Genomic DNA, 22,873 nt, shown 5'->3' on the forward strand with positions numbered 1-22,873 from the left:
GAACATATATATATATGTGTGTAAATGGAAAAAAATGACAATAAATCTCCATGTTCACTCTCTCTATAATAAATACCTGGTACGAGCTGGGTTTGGGGCACTGGACCCTGGAGGGGAGGCCAGCACCCACTCTTCTTCAGCTGCAGTTCTTCCCCACCTGCATCAGAAAGAAGCCCGGAGGAGGAGAGCACCTGAAACGCCCATTGATTTAATGCAAATTCCAGGCCAGGGATAACTGCTAGGATTCAGAGCAAAAGAACCAAGCCACTATCTGTGTGTTTCAGCAAACTTCATGGAGACTAATTTTTTTCAGACACCCCAGAATGTGGAACTAGCTCACTTTACCCCGAGAGCCTAGCTGAACAGAAGCAGAATAGGGATCAATCACAAGAGACAATGTATGACTTATTTATTACATTAAAGGTATTAATGGAAACTCACCTGCAGAGGCACCACAGAACAAACCCAAGTCCACAGTAAGGGTCCAAGCAGATGGCCACTTCTCTAGAGGGGTAGAGCTCACACTGTAGCTTAATGGATCGACAGAAGGCACTGGTGGCTGCGTGACACATCTGCAAGACAGCAGGGCCCACTGAGTGCATGGAGCCTAACACCAATGCCCAGCAGTGTCTTAGGGCAGGAGAGAATTGTGACCAAGCTTTGGCTTTGTTAGGAGAGAGTAGGCTGCTATATTCTCATTAGTCTTCCCATTTTTAATGAGAAAAACCACACACACACACACACACACGACTTTCTGGTCCCCTGGACCTACTAACTAGCAACTGAAGCACTGACATCTTGCCTTTTAATAGCAGGTTACTCCACCAAGGGGTTCCTCTGTGACCCCATTGTAGGCCTGTGAAGTACGCAGGGAGATGTCACCACTCACGCCCCATCTCTGGGCAGGGACTACACCTTATTCACAGTCCATCTCCAGGCCCAACACAGCACTAGTGGACAACAGGGGCCAGCAGAGCATGAAAGGTGAACAAGCCCCAACTCAGGGCAGCTCAGAGGAGGTACAGAATTTGCTGAAGGTCATAGTCTGAGCTGGAATCAGAGACCTGTGCAGTGAGGTACAGCAGCTATATCATAGGATGGCAGCCAAAATCCACTCTCAACCCACCATATAGGGACAGGAGCAAGCTTCTCCAATCCCAGTATCAGTACCACTATGGTCAGTATAGAATAAAATCAGGTGTTTCACAGAAACTTTCCAGCCAATCAAAGCTAAGATGAACATGAAAGTAGCAGAGGGGACATTATGAGGTTCATGGTTTTAAATGGATCTCCAGTTAACATGAAGTTCTGTGTTGTCCAGAGTGGGACTGTAAAAGGGACCAGTGAGGGCATCATAATAAGGAGAGACCCAGTGAAATGCCTGGGAAAAGCTGAGAGAGAATCCAGGCAAGGGGTCTCTTCCATCGTGACCCACAGGATCACGGGGAGAAGCCCTGCCCAGAAGGTTTCACCATGGATATTTTACTGCATTCATACAAGGTAACATAAAATTAATCTAGACTCTAACACATAAGTAGTTCTTTTTATCTTGCTTTTAAAGCCACAATGTTTAAGGAAGAAAGAGAGCTGAATTTGTGAAACATTCCTCAACCTATCTCCTGGATCAGGAGTTAGTAAAATCCTAACTAGCAAAATTACTCACATTCTCAGATTAGCAACTAAAACAAATCTTTACTGGATCCCTGCTCTTTGTAGGCAGTACCTATAGCTTGAGAACCAAGTTCTTGAGCCCAGTGTCAACAAAATACAAATAATATTAACTGAGCACTTGTTACATATCAGGCATTGTATTAGGTGCCTGGGATATAAAAAGGAATAAAACACACCTTTGTCCTCAGGAGCTTGAAATCTAGTGGGAAATGTAGAGACTTAACCTGAGAGCAGGGTCTGCAAGTACACAGAATGTAAAGAGAGCAGAGAAAGGATACTCCATCCCTTGTGGGGCTTTCAGAGGGTTCTGGGCTATGAGGGGTAAGTGAGCAATGACAGATTTTAGCATAGTGACAAGAACACACACAGGTTTAAAAAAAAAAAAAAAAAGCAGCTAGAAAAGATGAACGTCCAGTCTCTAAACTCTTCCTAATCTTGGACCTACCAACATCACAAACCAAGAACCCAAGTTGGAGTGCTTTTTTAGAATCCCATATCAAGAAAAACTTCGAATTCTTATGAAGATGAACTTGTACTTGGATAAAGAATTAGTTTTTTCAATGCCCAGAACAACACACCCATGCTCCACTCTAAAAAACATGTTGAGAGTGTGTGGAGGTGCAGGAATTGAGGATGAGGTCACGGGCATTTATTGTCAGGATGTATCTGTGACTGAGCTTGGGCAGGTAGACTAATGTTAAATATTAAGTGTTCACTCCCTGGGCACCCATCAGCTGAAAGTAATCTGGAAAGTGTGACAGAAGCACACTCGGTGGAAGGGAGAGCCACCATGCGTTCTAAACTACCCTGTGTGGAAAGCCATAGGTGATTAATCTAAAGTAAATTGTAGGTGCTGTATGGGTGTCTTCTGACTTCATTGATGACGCTGAGCAAGTGTATATCGAGGATCTATTAGGAACCTTCAGAGGTTAAATAACACTTTAAACAGACAGTACTATAAAACTTAAATTGAACATATAAACATATATTCATACGTTTTATATACTAAGTCAGATATTGTATAGTGCCCGTTATAGGGGGAAAAGTTTACTGGATAAATTTGTTTCTCTCAATTTTTGCTATCTAATTGAATACTCAATGACTTTCTTGTCCAAAAGCTGAAAGTGAGTCAAATTTCTTCCTGAGAAAAATGTTGATCTGTGCAACAAGAGATAAAGGGCTTTCCTTCTGGAGAACACTATAAGCCAGATAATTTCAACTCTATATATGCTTTTGAGTATTTAAAGCGTATGGGTTTTTCATTAAATTACATCATAATATATTTCATTTCAGGTACTCATCAAACACATTTAGCAATTATTCATGAATCTCTTAGGATTTTTAGGGTCTATTTATTTCAAGCAGAAATATCTTCATTGAATACAAATTTAATATTACAGGTCGCCCTTGTGTAGATCATGAACACGCAGGATAAAAAGTATGTTTCTTTTCCGGCTATGACATTAGAAGGTTAATTTCAGTACTACAATAAGTAATTTAAATGGTATGAAAATTAATGTTTCTTTTTAAAAGCTTTTGAAGAATTGTTTTATTTTATATTGTATTTTATTTGGTTTATCACCTCAAATTTTACTAACAAGCAGAGGAAAGGATTCTGGGAAGAAGATTAAGCAGGAAGCAGGGCAGAATATGAAGCAACTAGTTTGGAACTCTAGGATCTGTCAAAGGCTTGAACCTTACAGGGGGAAACTTGGTAAACTGCAAATTTGGAGCATTAAGATACCCCTAGGTTAAAAAAAAAGTTGAAGTTTATTACATTTAGATCTGAGTTAAAGAACGGTGATTTCCAGGGATTGGAAGGGGATGGTGGAGAGTTAGTGTTTAATGGGGACAAAGTCTCAGTTTTACAAGAAAAGAGCTATGGGGATGGATAGGGATAATAGTAGCACAACATTTTGAATGTATTTAATATCACTGAACTGTGTACTTAAATTGGCTAAGATGGTAAATTTATGCCATGTGTATTTTACTACAAAAAAAAGATTCAGAGCAGACAGAGTAAGGGAAAGGAAGTACATTATGCAAACTCAGCAGTCAGACCCCAGAGGCAGATAAGAGGGACAGGGCTACTTCAGGCTTCAGAAAGTTTAGCATATCCTTGACATGGTCCTCACCTGAGCCTGGAGGGCCCTAACTCTGGGGACACAGAGCAGTCTCATTCTTTGGTAGGAAATGGAGTCAATGAAGCTGCAACGAGCAGCAATCTGGCAAGTCGTAACAGAATCCGTGTTAAAAAGCAAGAAGCTATAGTGCACAGTTTTGTAACAGAAAGAAAATTGGGATTTGAGAACCACCAAACAAACCCCACATAAGCAGTTTTTTTCAGTAAGGGCTAGTCAGGCTGTGTTCACATTAAAAAAAAAAAAAGTTGGAGCATTTTGGAAAGAAATCAGTCAGCCTAAGTAACTACGGAAGTGGCCAACACATTTTATAGCTTGGCTGAAATGCACAGGTATGCCTTGCTCCATGCATGGTTCCCTGCAGGGCCCCACCAGAGTCCTACGGCACACATGTAACTGCCATCCCTGCATGTGCTCAGTATGCACTGGGTGGACTGCACTTCTCACCTTCACCCCAGCTAGCATTCCAGTTGTGGACACACTGAAGTCCAGGTAAGCCAGCGTGTCCGGGTTGGAGGGTTTGTAGATCTGGGCCGGCCGCTTCTTTGGCAAATCATCTGCAGAGCAAAGTGAACCTATTAGCATATCTGACCTAGTGGGAAAGCAGAGAGGTAAATGTACCCAGCGAGTTCAAGGACTGACCTGTATCCAGAATGGGGGGCCACGCCCTGACATCAACGGCTGCAGCTGCCTCCCGGGACCGCAACAATTTACAGATCAGTTGTGTTGTCATTAAACAGGCAGAGCGACTCACCTGAGGGTCAGAGAACAGACTGGATGAAAGAAGGTAAACCACAGATGAATACTCACTGCTTATGCTTGCTCACTGTGTGTGTTGAGGCCATGTGGCTTTCAGAGAAAGTTAGACTATTAGGGACACGGCTGCTCGTGAGGAGCCAGTGTTGACCAGTTGGGTACAAAAGAGCCAGGAATCTGACCATCAAGACCACACAGAGCTCATGGGCCCAGAGGTCCCTGGAAATTTCAATAGCGAATGGGATCCAGTGTTAAGATCACCCTCAGAATTGAGCTTCTAAAACTCGCTACTGACATCGTTAGCTATCCTCTTGGAAATGCCACATATGTCCACATAAAAGACCATCCATATTTTCCAACAGGCATAATGACTATGAAAGTACTCTAACCTAACTATAAAAAAGGTATTCACTTATGGGGTCCCCAAACTATCTTGTCCCTTGTGGCTCCTCCTCTAAAGGGAAAAATCTTTCCTAATCCTCTTAAACTTGCCCAGGCCCCAAAATTTAAAACGGGAACAGGACACCTATAAACCATGAAAAAAAGAAATGTAAAAAAAGGTGTACATTTTTTCACCTGGTTTGGGTTGTGCAGTTGCGTTTGTTGGAGCAGCTCCCAGTATTTGTAGTGACACCCTCTCTGGGGAGCTGCTTTCTCTAGGCATCAAAGCAAGGCTGCCCTCTAACCCCTAATTCCATGCAAAGGTGGGCTCTTGCTTCCAGCACGAGATGGTAGCTCCCTGAGAGGAGACACCATGCCCTGCCCCATCACTTGGGTTGCAGACCCCCATGCAATCCCACAACCAGCCCCTTCCCAGAAGGCCCAGCTGTGGTCTACGAGCCCAACACTCAGGTCCAGGACGGGAAGAAATGCCCAGGCACTCCAGGCAGTGTTACCTCCACAATCATCTTCACAGTAGGCAGCGTTGTTGCGATATTCTGTGGGTGAGGGGGGCGGACGGTAATAGGCACACAGCCTGCATACAGGCAGCCATAAAATGCTGCAATGAGGTCTATTCCTACACAAGAAGAGAGCAGAAGTTCTCGCTTGAAACAAATCAAACCATTCAATGGCTGTCATCCCTATCAGCAGAGATACTAGTCTGGAAAAAGTTTAAAGGTTAGGTGGGCAACAAAGACCTTAATAGATTCTTTTCTCCTCTTGGGGGTTTCGTGAAGCTTCAGCAATAACCTCCACTTGGCCTGTTTTTTGTTTTGTTTCTAATTTTTATTTTTGATTTGAGAGAGACAGAAAGAAACACTGATTTGTTGTTCCACTTATTTATGCATTCATTGGTTGTTTCTTGTTCTGTGCCCTGATGGGGATGGAGCCCACAACATTGGTGTATTGGGACAATGCTGTAACCAACTGGACAGGGCAGGCATTTTCTTTTAGGTACGAGATGCAAAGCAGCCCATACGTTTAATTTCTGTCATTTCTCTAAGGAATTAACTCAACTCTATGATTATTAATTTAGTAGTTAAGGACTTAACTACAATTGATTAAAGAAGTACCTCAGATATCTAATAAAAGAAGTTTAGATACAAAAGTCTCTGTGAAATGTCGCTTCACTTATGCCCCAGAAGTCATACAGCAGGCAGTATAGTTCCTGCAAGTGGTAGAGTAACCAGACAAGTGAGCAATTTCTTGATGACAATATAGCAACTCCAGTCATCAAGTTCCAATACATACGCGCAATAGGTGCTGGTCCTGCCTTTTTACCTGGTGGGTAGACAAGAGCAACATGGTCCCCATCTTGTAGACGCCCTCTCTCCATCAGCATCACGGCTATCTTCTCTGCTCGTTTATGCAGCTGGACACATGTCAGAGAGTTTGCTATTGTACCCTGAATGTTGCAAGAACAAGCAGGGAAGCCAGATTATCTTAATGTAACAGCTTTAGTGAGATATAGTTATATAATCACACAAGTCACTTATTTAAAATGTACAATTAACTGTCTGTTAGTGTAAGAGTTCTGTCACCACCACACTCAGTTCTAGAAAGTTTTCATCACCTACTCAAGTCCCCATATTGTCAACACTCACCCCGCTTCCTCCTCACTAGCTAGGATATATAGAACCAAAGAGGCATCTGGATATAGTTGTGTTGACAAGAAATATTTTTTAAAATAATTATTTAACCTAAAATTGGTAAACGTATAAAAAAAACCAACCTAGTGATTCTGGGTGTGAAGTGTAATTGCCATGGGCATTAAGATTAGTAGTAAACCTGCAGAACTTGCACTATGGGAAACAAGACTAATTAAAAGTATTTATTAAGAAAGACCACATCAAAGTCAAGGAGGTCAAACAGCAAACAATCCAAAAAGCAAAAAACAAACACTAATTGTCAAATTTCTATTGTAAACTTTTTAAACATCTACAGACAAATGAAAAAGAAAAACACATTTGAATTGACAAATACCTTAAGAAAGGGCTGTTAGGGAAGATCAGTAGCAAAATAGGTACTAAGAAATTTTGAAATATATGGGATTTACAGTTTAAATTGTAAAGAAAAGTATGGATAAATTGCAAATTATGAACATGCAACTAACTGCAGAAAGTTTTCCTGAGGATGAACTGTACCACAAAACCTCAGGTGTGAAGACATCACTGTATAAGCTATTTAAAACCACTTCTTTATGATGAAATCCTCCTTAAAGTGATTAATAAAGTGAAGAACGTTTCTTTAAGCAACAGGCAAACTGTCCAGCAGAATCCACATAAGGAGGATCCCAGAAGCTGAGAAATGATCTTGAATGACTGGACCACACACTCATATTTACACCGGAGCTCCAGAGGAGAAGCAAGCAGGATAACAGGAGAGAATGGCCGGACACAGAGAAGACTTTCAGGGACCGAACACACAGCCTGTTTCAGGCCCTGAATGCCAAATGTGGAGGAAGAAATCTAAAATGGAGCTGGAGACATGGCAGATGGACAAGACCAGAACCTTTGGTGTCCTTAAAGGACAATGATGACCTGGTGACTGGTCATGTCAGGGCAGGGGAACGGCGGAAAGACAGAATGCCCACCCCAAATCACACATTTGTTAGAAACACCTGCATGAGGTGAAGTGGAAGGAGCCAGTGGGAGAACCCTTTATAAAGCATCAGAATATGGAAACCAGCACCTGATGTTTATCAAAGATGTTCACAAGGTAACAACAGTTGCATCTAGCTCTGGGATGCAGCGTATTCTCTGACACCCTATGTGCTATGTGCAGGGCCACAGAGATGGCCTAGCACTCATTTTTCTGCTGAGCTGAGACTGGTCTCCCCCAGAGGACAGGCTTAGCTTGTATTCTTTTTTAAAAAAAAAATTAACTATCTTTCTTTCTTCTTTTTAAAACAATTTTTACTTATTTATTTATTTTAGGTGAAAGGAGAAAGAGAGGGAGAGAAACATCACTGTGTGGTCGCCTCTCATGGGCCCCCAACTGGGGACCTGACATGCAACCTAGTCATGTGCCCTGACTAGGAATCGAACCAGTGACACTTGGTCCACAGGCCAACACTCAATCCAGCCACAGCAGCCAGGGGCTTATATTCTTTGACTCAAACCTTCTCGTTACACACACTTTCCCTTATAATTTTCCTTCTGAGGAGGTAAAAAATAAAGAAAATGGAAAATAGATACGCAGAGGAGCAGAAGGTGCAAAGCCAGGTGAACACAGAGATGGATGAGACTGGAGTCTAGAAATCCTGCCAAAACATTAGAGCTTGTACCTCCAACAAGGGACCATTCATATGTGCATTCACTCCCAGACACCACACTTATTTACATGAACCAGAAAAAGAAAACCCTGCTCTGGACCCCAATGTCCTTTGAGCTCTTCAAAGTGAAGCCCAGGACCAACTTAGTCCCCCTAAACTGGGGTTGGGGGGACCATCTCAGCCCCCTAATGCTCCCACATCAGCTGTCGTGAAAGAAAGCCAGTCCTGCACGCCTGACTGAATGGGGGTCACGCTGCTGGTGGGTGGCAGGATGCTATAGGGGCGGTGCTGGCAGAGGTGGCTCATCTTTATGTGCCTGCTAAGCTAGATCTTCCCGTTATGTGGGATTTTGTTGGTGTGCTATGGCTGTCTGGTCGCAAGCAGCAAGCATTCTTGGTGTATGCTATTCAACTTCTGAAACTGACCTTCTCCCCACTTTCTGGAGGGCTGATGCTGACCCCCTATGAATAACCCTCTTTTCTGTCATAGCGAAAGCCTATGAGACATCAAGAGTGTTTCTGAAAATGTGTTAATTAAAACCTAACTTCTTACTTATAAAAAAGTAGTTCAGTAATAAAAACAAAGACAAATATCCCATAAATCTGCAATTGTTCTTGGTGGCAGAAATCATTCATTACTTATTTGGAGAAGGGGGAATATTGCAAAAGAACTTGCTAAAATATATACAAACATATATGTATAGACAAATGTGTAAACCCTTATATTTAAAAACAATCCTTAAGTCAAAAAGTTTCAGTCAAAATAGCAACAGATAAATAACCAAAAGGAATCCAAGTAAGACTGAAGGGAGAGGATAAGGCCAGGAATATGCTGAATAGCAGAAGGTGTGCGTGGCACCCAGGGGGCAAGTGTGAGTGAGCAGCCTCACCCTGCAGTTGAGCAGCGTGTAGAGGACGTGGTCAGGGGTGGTCTGAGCCCTCCACTGCAGGACCTCCGAGAGGAACAGGAACTGGAACAAAGCAGAGACATTAGTCCCAGACCACCTAGTTTGAAGGGCTCATCTCAACACTTAAACCAGTCTAGTCTGTCTTGAGTGCTTTTGGGTGCATCTCCACAGAAGAATGAGGATACCCTAACAGATGTGGTCAACAGAACAGGCAGGTGTGACCCCTGGAGAAGAGGTTTTCTAAAATCTGCCCAAGATGGGAGAAGTGCATCCTCATTCTCCCTGATGGAACAGCGCGCGCGCACACACACACACACACACACACACACACACACACACACACACACACCACCCCCCCTCCAGGGGCTTCTAGAAGATGCCATGTGATTTCTGGGTTGCAATGGCAGTCAGCTCTGTCCTGCTGTAACATGGGCTCTCTGAAATGTGTTTAGAATGGCTATCCCTGATGTCAATCAGAGGCACCACAAATCACAGAGACTATGTGCATCACGCTGACTCAGTCCCAGTGAAAAGGCCAGCCTCTCATGTCAGGATCCAGGAAGCACCACATATTCCCTGAGTCTGTGTTGTTAACAGAGATTTATCAGGAGGTGGGTAACATGATGGCCATTGCTTTCAATGAACCTATCACTAATGTCGTCAAATTTGCAATATTTCAAACGGTTGATTTTGTCACATTTCCTGGTAGCTGTACAGAATGGGAACACCTTTTGGTGACTTGTAAGAGTTCTCAAGGCTCAATGGTCATAAGGGTACTCGTAGCCACATGTGACAAATCGTAAGGTTTCTGGTGGAGTGGGGCCAAGGATTTCTACGTTCCTAAGGCCACTTTAAGGAGATCTGGCTCCCAAACCTGGTTTTGAGCTGATGTTTTCTTGCATCCGTGCAATCAAAGGACTAAAGCTTTGTACAAGGTCACTGTGAGGCATCTGGTGCCCAGTCAGGGCTGGCAGTAAACTAGGAACACACGCTTAGGGGACTAGGACTGGACACGGCTGCCCAGACCCTGGCACCAGGCCTGCCTGTCCACCCTTCTATGACACTGCGACATGTTATTCAACACTATATCCCCTAATAAACACATTTCCTTAAAAATTATATGGGTATCTCTTGTAGAACCAAGAGGGCGGGTAGGAAGCAAGGTTACCAAAGATATATGAAAGATGCTGGGCTAGGAGAGCAGGAAGTGGGAGCCAGTGCCCCTATAATTCAGCATCAGGGTTATAGGTGGGGGCCCCAGCAAAGGCTGGCCCTCTGCTCTCACCTTCCGGGCCTGGTCATTGTCTTCTATCTGACCGAGGTCTCTGCCACTGGCCTGCGCAATCCTCTTCCCAGATACCAGGTTCCCTACCATCACAGAGGCGGGGCCAATTTCTGGAAAGAAAACAGTGGCACACATGTGAGGAAAACACACATGAAATTTACAAAAACATGACATCCCGCCTTGGTAAGAGCTTACTTGAGGGAAATCCTTCCAAAGATGTGGCTTTGGGAAAATGTTATTACAACAGGTTCTCAGGTCACTACGATGATAAAAATGGTATATAAAAGCTTCGATTAAGGATAGACAGAAATAACATGTTCACCAAATTCCCCCAGTGACACTCCAACCCACTGCCTTTCCTTCCAATTAGGAGGACGCTGAAATCTTCTCACACTAGTGACTATAAAAAAAATACTGCACAAGACAAATACAGAATTTAAAATATAAACGTATTTCACTGCTAAGTAATGAAAGACTCCTGGGTTATGTGAGTCAGGTTCCCTGGTACTGAAAGTTGATCATAAATAAACATTTTTTATAAATACCTCTTGGGATAGATTTAGGGAGTGATACTGTTGAAGGATGCAACACAGCCAACTTCCCTGTGTATTTCATCAACTAAAAGGTGTAGGTTCTCTGTCAGGCCCACAGAGATGTGGAATAAAACAAAAGGCTGCTGTACAGTCTGCGTTCCCTTTGCGCCCCTGTTACCGCCTCAATCACCATGCTCTTGCACAGTTTATGACACAGGTCAAAAGAGAAAAGCAGAAACAATCTATTCTGGCAGCCTTCCTTTCCTTCTTTAATGATAAAAAGAAGTTTCTTCAAGAGCTGAAATAACGCTTTCAGATTTTCTGATTTCAAGAAACCCTAGATAACCTCCATTCTCTAAAAATACACACATATACATAAAGACACACACACACACACACACACACACACACACACACACACACACACACACTTAATAGGAAAAGGTTAGGAGTTCCAGGAGGACATGCCAGTGTGAGTGTGAGCGTGTGTGAGGGTGTGTATGTGTGTGAGGGAGCATGTTGAGTGTATGTGGGAGCATGTGTGAGAGTGTATGAGTGTGAGGGAGAGGTGCAGGAGGAGAAGGAGGAACAGAGGAAGTGGAAACGGGATGGTGAGATATTTACCAAAAGAAATGCAGTTTAAAGTAATGAAGGTGACATTAGTGTCTAATCCTCAGTTTGATAAAACAGGAATTGAAGGCCACTATTGAATCTTATTCTTACTAAATTTTCAATGAAGTCTAAGTTACAGGCTTAAAAATCAGGGTATGTGTTGCATCATTTATTGCCCCTGAAGAGCTGTTTGTCTGCAGCTGTGACACAGGTTTTAAGATTTAGGCTAAGGGGCATGATGCTACTAAACAAGGCTAATGACAGGCACAGATGCTGTGACAACCACCCAGTAAGTCACCTTGGCTTTCACTGGAGTGAGGAGGAATGCAGGAGGTGAGAACCAGTATCTTTTTAAAATTATTTTTTAAATTTATTTTCAGAGAGAGGGAAAGGGAGGGAGGAATGAGAGAAATACTGATGTGAGAGATAAACATCGATGGGTTGCCTCTCACATGCCCCCAACTGTGGACCTGGTCTATACCTGTAATCAGGACGAGCCCTGACCCATAATCAAACTGGTGACCCTTTGGTTTGGTGGATGACGCCCAACCCACTGAGCCATGCCAGTTAGGGCACCTAATATCTTTTAGGTGACTGTCCAAGTGACGGCAGGCCACTCACTCTTCTCTGTAGGACAGGTGGCTGTCCAGAATTTGTTTGCCGTCAGTCATCTTCCCACAGCTGTGGGGCAGACTGCAGGCACTCCAGCGCAGGGCCCAGTGCCTTCGGTTTCAGGCAGTTTGTAGGCACCTGATGCTGGTTTCCATGTTAATCATAGAACATGACCTACTCACTTAGCTAAATCATGTTTGAATTTTCATGTGTGGTAGTTGGGACTCACTAAATTTATTTTCCTAGCTCCTAATAAAGAAACTATGAAAAAGAAAATTAGGCAGTATGATGTGTTTTGAAAGAAATCGTGCTGCTGCGTGGTTGGAGTGAGGTAGCTGCTGCCTGCGACAAATTCCCTCACCTACAGCCATGCTTATCAGTCATTGGTTTCCTACCTCTGGTACTTGCAACAAAGTATCCAGTATCTTCCTTCCTCTAATGAGTCTGGGCAGGACAGTTCTAGGCCAACTCAGAAACTGGCCTAGACTGGTTTGAAGGCTTCCCCATAACTTTTTAAAGAATCCACACTATGGCAGGAAAAGCACTGTTCTGAGGGAATATCACATTTTCAAGGTTCCTTATTTTGTGCTTCTCTGCCTCTGAGTCAAGTCTCTCCTCACTAAGAATGTCTTTCCCCTGGGCCACGTTTCTCCTTTTGGGTTCCTTGACATCTGGCAGGTGAGCTGCCTGGAATCAAATGCATTTGCAAATGATCCCCCTCCACAAATATCAGACCTAAATTCTGCTGTCACACTGCTGACCTGCAGGGCTCTGTGACCCCTCCACACCTGGGAACACTAGGTCGAGGACATCTGATGATGAGTGAAGGTGAGCAGGACAGAGATGCGGCAGTCACCCTGGAGTGCACAAGGACCCTGGGGAGTCCTGACACCCTCAGCACAAAAAACGGCCAAGGCCAGACAGAGCTTCCTCAGTGCAGTCCATGCCCTGAGATAACAGGAGACAAAAGAGGTGACCTGTCTGTCATCCACTTGTGATGCTCACTGAAGGGTGATGCTTTGTGTTTTCAGAGCCCCCCCCAACTTGAAGCCAGGGCACCCACAGAATTTAAGGAATGAAGACTTCAGTCAGTGCAACTCTAAACTTTGCTACAGTAATCTTATAAATGAGGGATTGAGAGAAAAAAATGAAGGCGAGAGGAAAAAATAGGGAGGATTATTAGTTCAGGAAATCTAGAATATAAGAAAATAACCTGACGGAAGTAGAACAAAAACAAAAGAACAGTGATGACTGCAAACCCAATAGGTTCAGAAAGCAAAAAACTAACTTTCTAGGCTGTTTTGGAGAGAATTCATTACCTTACACTAGGGGAGAACAAAATACTGCAATGTGAAAGCTACGTTCTGACTGCTCTACAGACATCTCTGTGCTGTAGGGACAGTAACAGAAAGGGACGGAGGGGCACAGAGTCACAGACCTGGAACCAAGTTCTGACCCCTCTCAGCTTGTGGGAAAACCTCTTTTCTCCCCTGGCAACCATGTCATCACATCAACTCAGAGGACCACCTGCCCCAGCCACCTCATCCAATCCCACTCTCAGGGAGTGAGCCTCAGGGGCAGAGGGTCCCTACGGTTACCATAGGGCACGCATGCTGTGATGACCCAACTGCCTGTAGCTGCCTCACCATAAGTTCTGGCCCCACTGCCACTCTACATGGTGCAGCAAATGGCCACCGGGTCTAGGTCTGTCTCCCACGCACTCTGGCCCCGCAGCTGTGGGTGATGCATTTTCCTCATTTGTGAAAGGAGACAAGAGCACTACCTCCTAGTGCTCTGGGAGACGGGGTTCATACGTGTAACTTGCTACATGCTCTGTCAGCCCAGTCCGAGATCTCGGCCTCTGACATCTGTCTGCATTTCCCAGCTGGGAGGCCGGGGACCTTCTGAATGCACTGGCAGATTTGCTTCCTCATAATGCAGTCTTGAGATAAATCCCTTTTCACTAATAACTGTGCAACCCTGAAGAGCGTGATCAATTTTGTTTCTAAGAGGAGCAAGTCAGATAATGAATAATTATGTGTCCTCCAAATTGCAAAGAACCAGGCAAACGTTCAGTCTCATGACATCACCAACAGATTTGCATTATTCTTCACAGGCTTCAAAGTGCTTTGCATCATATTACATAAAAGTAAACAGTGTTAGCAGCTTTGACCCCTTAATTATTCCATGAAACACTTATGGAAGCATTATTCTTATTTGTGTGCAAGGGAAGTGTGACCCTCAGAGGCTCTGTGCTTCACTGCGGCCACCAGCAGATGGAGTTCTGACACCCAGCTAAGGAGGGACAGGACACTGGCACCTCCTTCCCTCCTGATGTTCTTTCTGCACATGGCTGCTCTGAGTGAATTCCACTGGGCGAGAGCCCTGTGTTCACCCCTCCCTTTCATAGGAAACACCACGTATGGCGAGCAGGTCCACTCCTCTGAGATGGAGACGAGGACAGGAGAACGGCTGAGAACCACCTCAATTTGTGAGGCCCAGTGAGCATGGCACCAATACCACTGACTGCAGAGGCCCATCTGAGACTGCACAGACCCTCCCGGCTGTGGGACATACCTGGCTGTTTCTGTCGAGGTTTAGGCAGGTTTGTGACACACGTGTGGGGGCACATCAGGACATTGCAGGGGTGAAGCGAGCCCTCCAGAAAAAGCTGCTTCGTTTCTGACAAATGGATCCCACCAAGCGGGGTTTTGGGGAGGGTGTTTGCAGGAACCAAGGCCAAACAATAAACCCCAACTTGGTGGATGCTGTCGATAGCCTGGAAGTCACAGGAGGGGACCGTGTTAGAACAGGCACTGGGAAGAGACATGAAGCACATGCGCAGACTGCGTAAAATATTGCTCACAGCACAGGAAGCACTGCGGCACAGTGGTGCGGCCTATGGGAGGTTGCCAAGGGAAGAGGGGACTCCCTTGCCAGGCCTCATCAAGCTGAATCATCACAGAGGAATTATGAAGTACCACACATGCTGAGAAAGAAACTTTGGAGAAAAGAAAATATACTATCAAGATATACACTTGGTCCCAACATGAAGAGCCAGCAGGAACCAGTTTTATAAACCCCTGATCACTAACCTCGGTCTAACAGCTACATTTCCAGAATGCAAATCTAAGTTTCAGGGTTGGTGCAATTTCTGATCAAAAGGAGTGACAACGAGGGACAGAAGCACAGCTAATGAGGGTTGGCCGCATCCTAACGAATACTACAAAAGCTTCCTTAAGCCCAGGAGAAGGGTGGAGCTCCAGAGCAGAAGGGCTACCTGGAGCACCCTGCTCATCCACTGGAAGCTGTCCTCCTCTGTGGAGTCAGGCCGCTGCTCAGCCACGATCACTATCCTCTCGTCGTGCAGGACGGTCACGGAGAACACAGCTATTCTGCAGGGGCAGAAGGAAGGCACAGTGAACATATGCTGGAGATGCTTTCAGGAGGGCCATTACGCAAGAAGGAGCTTTACAGCCAGAGGCTGGTTATAGGTTCAGGGGATCCCAGTGCCAAGGACTGATTCAGAAAAGCCACCACAGCAACACAATCTTGTGCATTTTTCTTAATAAGCATAGCTCTGAAGGGTCGAGCCTGATGAAGCAGCAAGGCAGAATCGCCCGCATTACTCCTGAGGCACCTGCAGTCTGATGACAACTCCCTGCCTCTCAGTACCAATAGGAGTTGTTGGGTGCAACTATCAGAACTGCTAAAATTTAGAAAACTACTCAGTTCACATCTTGAGTTTGCACCTGTGAAGCGAAATTCTCCTAATGAGTAGAAATGTCGCACTTGTGAAGTAACAGTTTCCTACTATCTATGCCGGCCTCTCACATAAGCAAGCCAGGACTGTGGCGACTCGAACACCCAGTGCCCCTTCTCACAGAGGCTGCAGTTTAGGAAACATTCAAAGATGGAAATGCCTCATCCAAGTATCTATTTCTCCAACTGCATTAGCTTGCAACACTGAAATAAGGTTCTAAAGCTATTTATAGCTTTCTTCAAATTATCAGAAAATGCAGGGGCTGTAATCACTATTATCTACCTCATCCCAAGCAAGGAAGGAGTGCAACCAGGGGCAGTGAAGTTGTGAGAGCCAGTTGCCCATGCAAATGTGTTGCTCATAGGTTATCTTTAGGTCTTTAGAAAGGACCTTTTCCAAGATGAATATTTAACTCTTTGAATTGTTTTCTTTATTAAAAATAAATTTCTCAAATGGATATATTTATTAACTTAAAGGGGACGTTAATGATCATATATTCATAGGGCTCAGGAAATTTCTATAAAATTGGACATTCAGAACTAGATGGAATCACAAAGGGCAGTGAGTCCAGTTGCTTCATTTGACAAAAGTAAACTGAGTCCCATCGGCTTAAGTAATTTATGTAACTTTTTATAAAAAGGGTAGGTGCACAGAGAACTGTGCGTAATTCACAGAGGGTGCACTCACCTTCCCCTGTAGACAAACTTCATGGGCTCCACAGCCAGCGCTGTGGCCACGATGTCATCGGCGTTATGTCTGCGCCCGCTGACCACCATAAGCCCATCCATCTTGCCCACCACAAAGACGAGCCCCCCGGGGCCAACGAAGCCCAGCAGACCTGTCCTCACGAAGGGGTACTCGCTGACTGGGGCCCCAGAGCTCGTCACGGGGAACACCTGGGGAAGCACGAGTTGTGAGTGCCCAGCAACACCTGTCTCCCTCCGGCCTCCATGGAACGCACTGGGCCTGCGTCTCTTGAGCTGTGTCTCCTAACCTGAGCCCTGGCTGTTTACAATTTGGTCCCACTAGTCTATACGTTGAGCCCCTCACAGGTTTCTTTCCATGGCTCCTAAGCCCCTTAAGAGGCAATATGCAGAGGTCATGACAACACAAATAAATGCTATTTAATTCTGCTTATAAGGCCACAGCACAAAAGTGATAAATAGAGAATAAGGTGCATTTTAAATAACATCTTTTAGTTGTGGAATGGTCCCTATTCATTAAAATATTTTTCCTTACTGGAACAACACTTTAAAAAAATACGAAGGAAGCAAATCACGTATTCAGGCTCTACACCTGTTTTCCTCACACCTGGCAGGTGAATCGCATAGAAAAGGAGATAAGGATTTTATTTAGACATGTCTTGAAAACATGAATCTATATTCAATAACCAGAGTTCTAAACATTAAGAAACTTATCCCCAAAGAGCTCAGGCTTTCCTGTGCATAACTTAATCAAAAAGTGTGCTCCTCCCAGGGTCAGGCAGCACACGGTCAATGGTAGAAACTCTGAGAATGCTAAGGTGCAGCTGAGCTCCCGGAATGCTGCATATATCCTTCAACCTCTCACTCACAGGGCCACATGTGTGTGAGTGTGCTAACACATGTGTGCGCACACATCACACGTGTGCACATACCGCATAATACAACCATTACACGCACACACACATCACATACACCTGCCTGCTCATGCTGTGGAGATAGTTATTTAGTGTGCATACTTGTTCATGCCTGGCAAAGTGTGGCCTAGGCTGACAGAACAGAAAAGGGCTCTTGGCTCCCCCAGCAATGAGGCTGTGCCTACAGGCTCACATTCCTGCATCCACCCACTGTCCTGGTGCTCCTACTAAACAGGCAAAGGTAAGAACAGCAATATATTGAGCAGGCCCATTTTAAAGAAACTGTTATTTGTCCTTTTTCAACAATGGGTACAAGGTGAAAACAACATAAGCTTAATTTATTGAAAACCATAAAAATGGCAGGAAAAAGTGAAATCACTTTAATGATTATAAGAAAAAAAATTTTCTTTTGAGAAACTGACGTTTTATCTTTCATATCTATGCACCTGGCCATGGCGCTCACCTCCCAGACCTACCTCGAAGGTGTTCTTGGTCATGCCCGAGAGGCCGTAATAGGACGTGCCTGTAGCAATTGCACACACGCAGAGCTCCCCGATTTCATCTGTTCTGCACAGCTGAGGGATCCCGTCTGGCTTCACAGAGCACATAATGGCTGAATGTGGAACATGGAGCACAGGAAATATCAGAGGGCGGGAGTGAGGGACAAGGAGGCAGTTACAGAGAGAGACATACATGGAGACACAGAGAGAGAAATGAATACAAATGGAAACATAAATGAAAAGAAACAGCATCAGGAACAAAGCTGCAAGTGTGACAGGGAGGTGACGGAGGTGACGGGCCAGGCAGTCATTTTCCCTAAAGTGAATCATGACTTCACGTTACAGCAAGATGTCAAATTTCACAATTGTGACATCAGTAGATCATTCCAATTGTTTTCATTTTAATGTGTAAATTGTATGTAAGGGGAGTGGCCCTTTTGGCCATAGACATGAGGATGACAGAGTAAGCCTAAGGGTCATTGGCTAGAGCCTCATCATCAGCAAAATACACTCAGCCTCCAGGATGCAACTTCAACATTGCCCCACCAAGCTCTTCTGGGTGGAAGGCCCCCAGCTTCCTGTAGATATTGTAGTTTTGGATCTCAGATTCTCTGCCAAGCTGGGCCCTTAAGAGAATACTGGTTGAGAGCTTCACAACTGACCACTTTCATCATGTAGTGCAACGATGCTAAGTTTTCCTCATCTTGGCATGCAAGCCCATGCTGTCATAACATGGGGGTCTGATCAGGGAGCTGGCAGTGTAGCGAGGTGGGGCGTGGGTCAGTGATGGCTGAGCTGACCAGAAAGAGCCTGACCCCATCACCATGGGTTGCAGTTAGGGTGACAGGAACTGCCACATGTAAGAAACAGAGCCAGTGAAACAGGAGACATTCAACTCATTCACGGGGAGAAAAATTCAGAATGAAATTATACCAAAATATTCTTCACCCACCAGATAAAAATAAAAAAGTCTGATAACACACTGGCAGGAGGGAGTGAAGAGAGAGGTCCAGCCCCGACCAGTGCTAGGGTATTAATCTTTGCAGTTTTTCCAAAGGACACGATCTCATCAGTAACATGGGCATTTATCCCAGAAACAAATCCAATTTCTAGAACTTTTCCATTCAATCATTCTCACACCTGTGCAGATGAAGCACACACAGATTACTTATTTATGGCATCACTGTTCAGCAGCACAAAACAGACAATCACTACACACTCCACGCCTGGAAAGGAAGGAGAACCCTTCACACACCACAGACAAACTCTAAGATACAAGACAGGCGTGAACTGCCCTATATCATGTGACACTGAACAGAGGAAAAACCAGGAGTGCTCTCTCATTACATGAAATAGGAAAAAAAAAAACAAGAAAAACAAATATGTATGTGTACGTCAGCATGTGTGTGTCCCCATAGCCCCAGAGAATTTCTGAAAGGAAGTGTTATTGCCAGTAAGAAAGTTTTTTCATTGTACAAATTGAATCTTTTGAGGCTAAGACCATGAGGATCTATTATTCATTTGAAAAAATATATTTTTAAAGGAAAGGAGCCAGGAGGACTGGCCAAGGCTGAAAATATGCAGTGGGCCTGAAACATGCAGCATGTGGAGGGTCTGAGGATTTAAGTAACGTCTCTGTGACACCAGGGGTACCAGGTGACGGACTCTTTATGGACAGGCAAGGTGACCTCCTGGGCCAACTCACATCCCTGTGCAGCGGGGCCTGGGGACATTCCTGGGAAGGTCCACATGGGACTTGCACCTACAGTGCTCAGACGTGTGCACTGCTGGCTTGTGGCATGTGCCGCTGGTGAGGAAGCTATGCCCTTATCTCCAGTGATGTGCACGTGTGTATCTGCGGGGCTGTGTTGTGCCTGGATTGTGACTGCGCTCCCCCTGCCATGAGGTGAGCCCACACTCCTGTGCATGGAGGGCTCATCAGGAGGAAAAGGTCCAGACTTGCAAGTGGAACCTGAAGTTACAATGGGAGCCCGCTCCACTGCAGGGGCCTAAGTGGTCACAAGGGTCCTAAGAGAGGGGTCACGTGAGAAGAAGTGGGACCAGGTAAAGGTATTTCACAAATCAGGAATGGGCTCCCTACTCCTTCCAGCACAGCTGGTCTCCCTGCACTTCCTAGAGCCCTATGAGGCCGCAAGAGACTCCTGAGCACAGGGCAGGGGGTGAGGGGCACATGGGGCTCTGCAGGGTGGGCCCGTCAAGCAGGGCTCCTCTCTGCTCATTTGTGGTAATGGTTTGTGACTTTTAAAAAGGGCTCTACCACTAAAACAAGCTTCACTAAATACTGAGACCCCTATCCCTCAGTTTTCACATGTCTGCTTACAAGCCAAGCTAGGACCCAGCTCTGCATGATGCATCAGGATGACTGGCAAGAACCTAACCCAGTGGAGGTACAGAGAAGCCCCACTACCCCCAGGGGAAGCAGACTGCAGGTTCCTGTGCACAAAGCAGCATAGAAGCCTTTTTTCAGTTTCTTGAAAATTTTGGTTTTCCTGTCACCAGGAAGGGCAGCATTGCCTCCAACCATGAAGCTTAACAAACATGTGAGGAGACTAAGAGTTAGGCATTATTCCGAGAGCTCCTGACAGAGGGGCCAGTGATGCCGTTAGGGAAGCATCTGATAACTAACTGATCCCTCCACTGCCAGTATGGGGCACTGACTGGACTCCCACACTGTCTGCGGCCCCAGGCCAACACTCACCTCCGGGCATCACGAGGCCGACATCCTGAACAGTGAGTACAGACAACTTTTCTTCCGAGTCCACCCGGATGACCCCGTAAGTCAGCCCATGCATGGAGAGGACGCCCCGGCCCGGGGGCTGGTTGCTGTCATCCGTGGGCCTGTAAAAACAGTTTTGTCTAAGAATATAGAAGCACAAATAAGCATGCAGGGACATGTGCACACAGAAGGCAAAGGCAGCCACCACTGGGTCCCACAGGTCTCCTGAAGGCTGCCACCTGTCTGGAGTCTTTAGCTTGTCCAGGACCCTGTTTTTGATATGTTAGTGTCCACTAATTCTACCTCTGTGTTTCCAGAATATTTTAAAAACACTTCAGAAAAGTAAAGACATGGCAGTATTCCCTTAACATTTTTCCCCTCCCACTGGTTCAATTATTTCTCTCTAACCCCTACCTCTGCAAGATTACATTTTCCAGTTTTGGAAATGGTTAAAAGGGGAGAGCAAGGATTCTAAGAACACGATGATAGCATGGAATATAGATGACAGAGATTATGATTATCCAGACTCAAGTTCAGATGTGCATGGTGTAGGCCCAAGAGCAAGTGCACGTATGAAAATCTGAAAAGAGACTGACACTACGTCATCCTGGATGGCAAGTTCTTAGAGATGTTGCTTAGATGAAAGACATGCTTTAACACTCTTTCTGGTCCTGGGATATGTGGTTTTAGATAAAGCACAGATTCTCTGTACCCACGGTCCATCTTCTCCATGGCCCGTGGGCTTCACGGTTCACCTCCGCCCTGCATGGCCTCATCTTCACCCTCACTCTTAACTCTCCTCCAGTGCCCAGCCTGCCCGTATCTGGGGGCTACTGCACTTGTCCTGGCCTCTACCTCAAAGTTCTTTCCATAGATGTCCATGTGACTTTTCCCAACTGTTTTTCTGGGGTGGCTCAAATATGCACCTGCTGCCAGCTCCCATCTTCACAGAGGGTGCCACCTGACTACCTGTGCCGGGCCTCCTCCATCGGTCTCAACTTCCTGGTCACTGCTGTACCCTCACCTCTGCTGCAGTGTCTAGCAGTAAGTGTCTGATGAATTAGGGAACAAATGAATACTTCCAAGAACATGGGCTTTATCCCTGCAAACTGAAGATTCTTTAATGGAAGCTAAGTGAGAGCTCAATCTATAAAAACACCACATTATTTCTGCAATTTTCCATCTACAAATGTTTAATGCAGTTTTAGAATATAAAGGCTGGACTATAAAAATAGAAGTTTGCTATTTGGCTTCCAAATATCATGAACCTAAAAGCATAAATGGGGAAACATGAAAGTTAAAATTTGTGAAAGGAGGTCTCATTTGAATCAAGTAACTAGTGTATTTTAAAAAGAAGTATATGCTATGCGTTAATTACATTTCAATAAAAAGAGAAGCATAAAAGACCCTGGAAATAGAATTATTCCGTAGCAGTCAAAAAGGGTAGAGACAACCTAACCAAAACATCTGCCCAAACATTAAGAGCCATGGAAACTATGTGGAAATGGTGAGCTCAAAACACTGGAATCTATATTCTCCTAGATTTTTCTTTTCTAAAGACCATGACACATCAGAATTTCGAAATGAAAGAGAGGAGCCCCCAGCTACCAGGACTTCCTCACCTATGACTACACCTGGCAAAGATCCAGGTGAGTCAGAATTCATAAGCCTTGGTACCTGTTGTGGTTTGAATTGTGTCCCCAAAGAGATATTTCCATGTTCTAATCCCTAAAACTTTGAATGTGACCTTATTGGGAAACAGGGGCTTTGGAGATATAATTAGCTAAGATGAGGTCACCCTGGAGTAGGGTGGTGGTCCATTAACCCAATGACCAGTGTTTCATAAGGAGAGAAAACAAGAAACACAGACACGGGGGGAGGCCCTGTGATGACAGAGACCAAGGCTGGGGTAACGCGTATAAGCCATGGGACAGCAAGGATTGCCAGTTCAACCAGATGCTGGAGGCCTGGAACATGTTCCTCCTTGCAGCCCCCAGAGGAGCCAACCTGCTGATACCCCGAG

The 22,873-nt window shown here is 45.0% G+C and overlaps 1 protein-coding gene across 4 annotated transcripts in view; it reads right to left on the reverse strand.

Annotated features, from left to right (window-relative positions):
• Nucleotides 1–22,873, reverse strand: part of DIP2C (DIP2 acetate--CoA ligase C (putative)) — a 367,711-nt gene that overhangs the window by 60,452 nt on the left and 284,386 nt on the right. For all 4 annotated transcript variants that reach the window (XM_090266439.1, XM_090266438.1, XM_090266437.1 and 1 more), the window contains 12 exons: nt 20,833–20,972; nt 18,090–18,226; nt 16,683–16,891; nt 15,513–15,627; nt 14,810–15,011; nt 10,476–10,585; nt 9,173–9,253; nt 6,291–6,414; nt 5,465–5,586; nt 4,455–4,566; nt 4,260–4,369; nt 442–572 (listed from right to left, as the gene is read on the reverse strand). In XM_090266439.1, coding sequence (XP_090122565.1) covers nt 442–572; nt 4,260–4,369; nt 4,455–4,566; nt 5,465–5,586; nt 6,291–6,414; nt 9,173–9,253; nt 10,476–10,585; nt 14,810–15,011; nt 15,513–15,627; nt 16,683–16,891; nt 18,090–18,226; nt 20,833–20,972 — 1,593 coding nt within the window. The remainder of the gene's footprint in view (nt 1–441; nt 573–4,259; nt 4,370–4,454; nt 4,567–5,464; nt 5,587–6,290; nt 6,415–9,172; nt 9,254–10,475; nt 10,586–14,809; nt 15,012–15,512; nt 15,628–16,682; nt 16,892–18,089; nt 18,227–20,832; nt 20,973–22,873) is intronic.

Source organism: Furipterus horrens, unplaced genomic scaffold, assembly GCF_987537825.1.
Source record: "Furipterus horrens unplaced genomic scaffold, mFurHor1.1.pri manual_scaffold_2, whole genome shotgun sequence".
Taxonomy (NCBI): Eukaryota; Metazoa; Chordata; class Mammalia; order Chiroptera; family Furipteridae; genus Furipterus; species Furipterus horrens.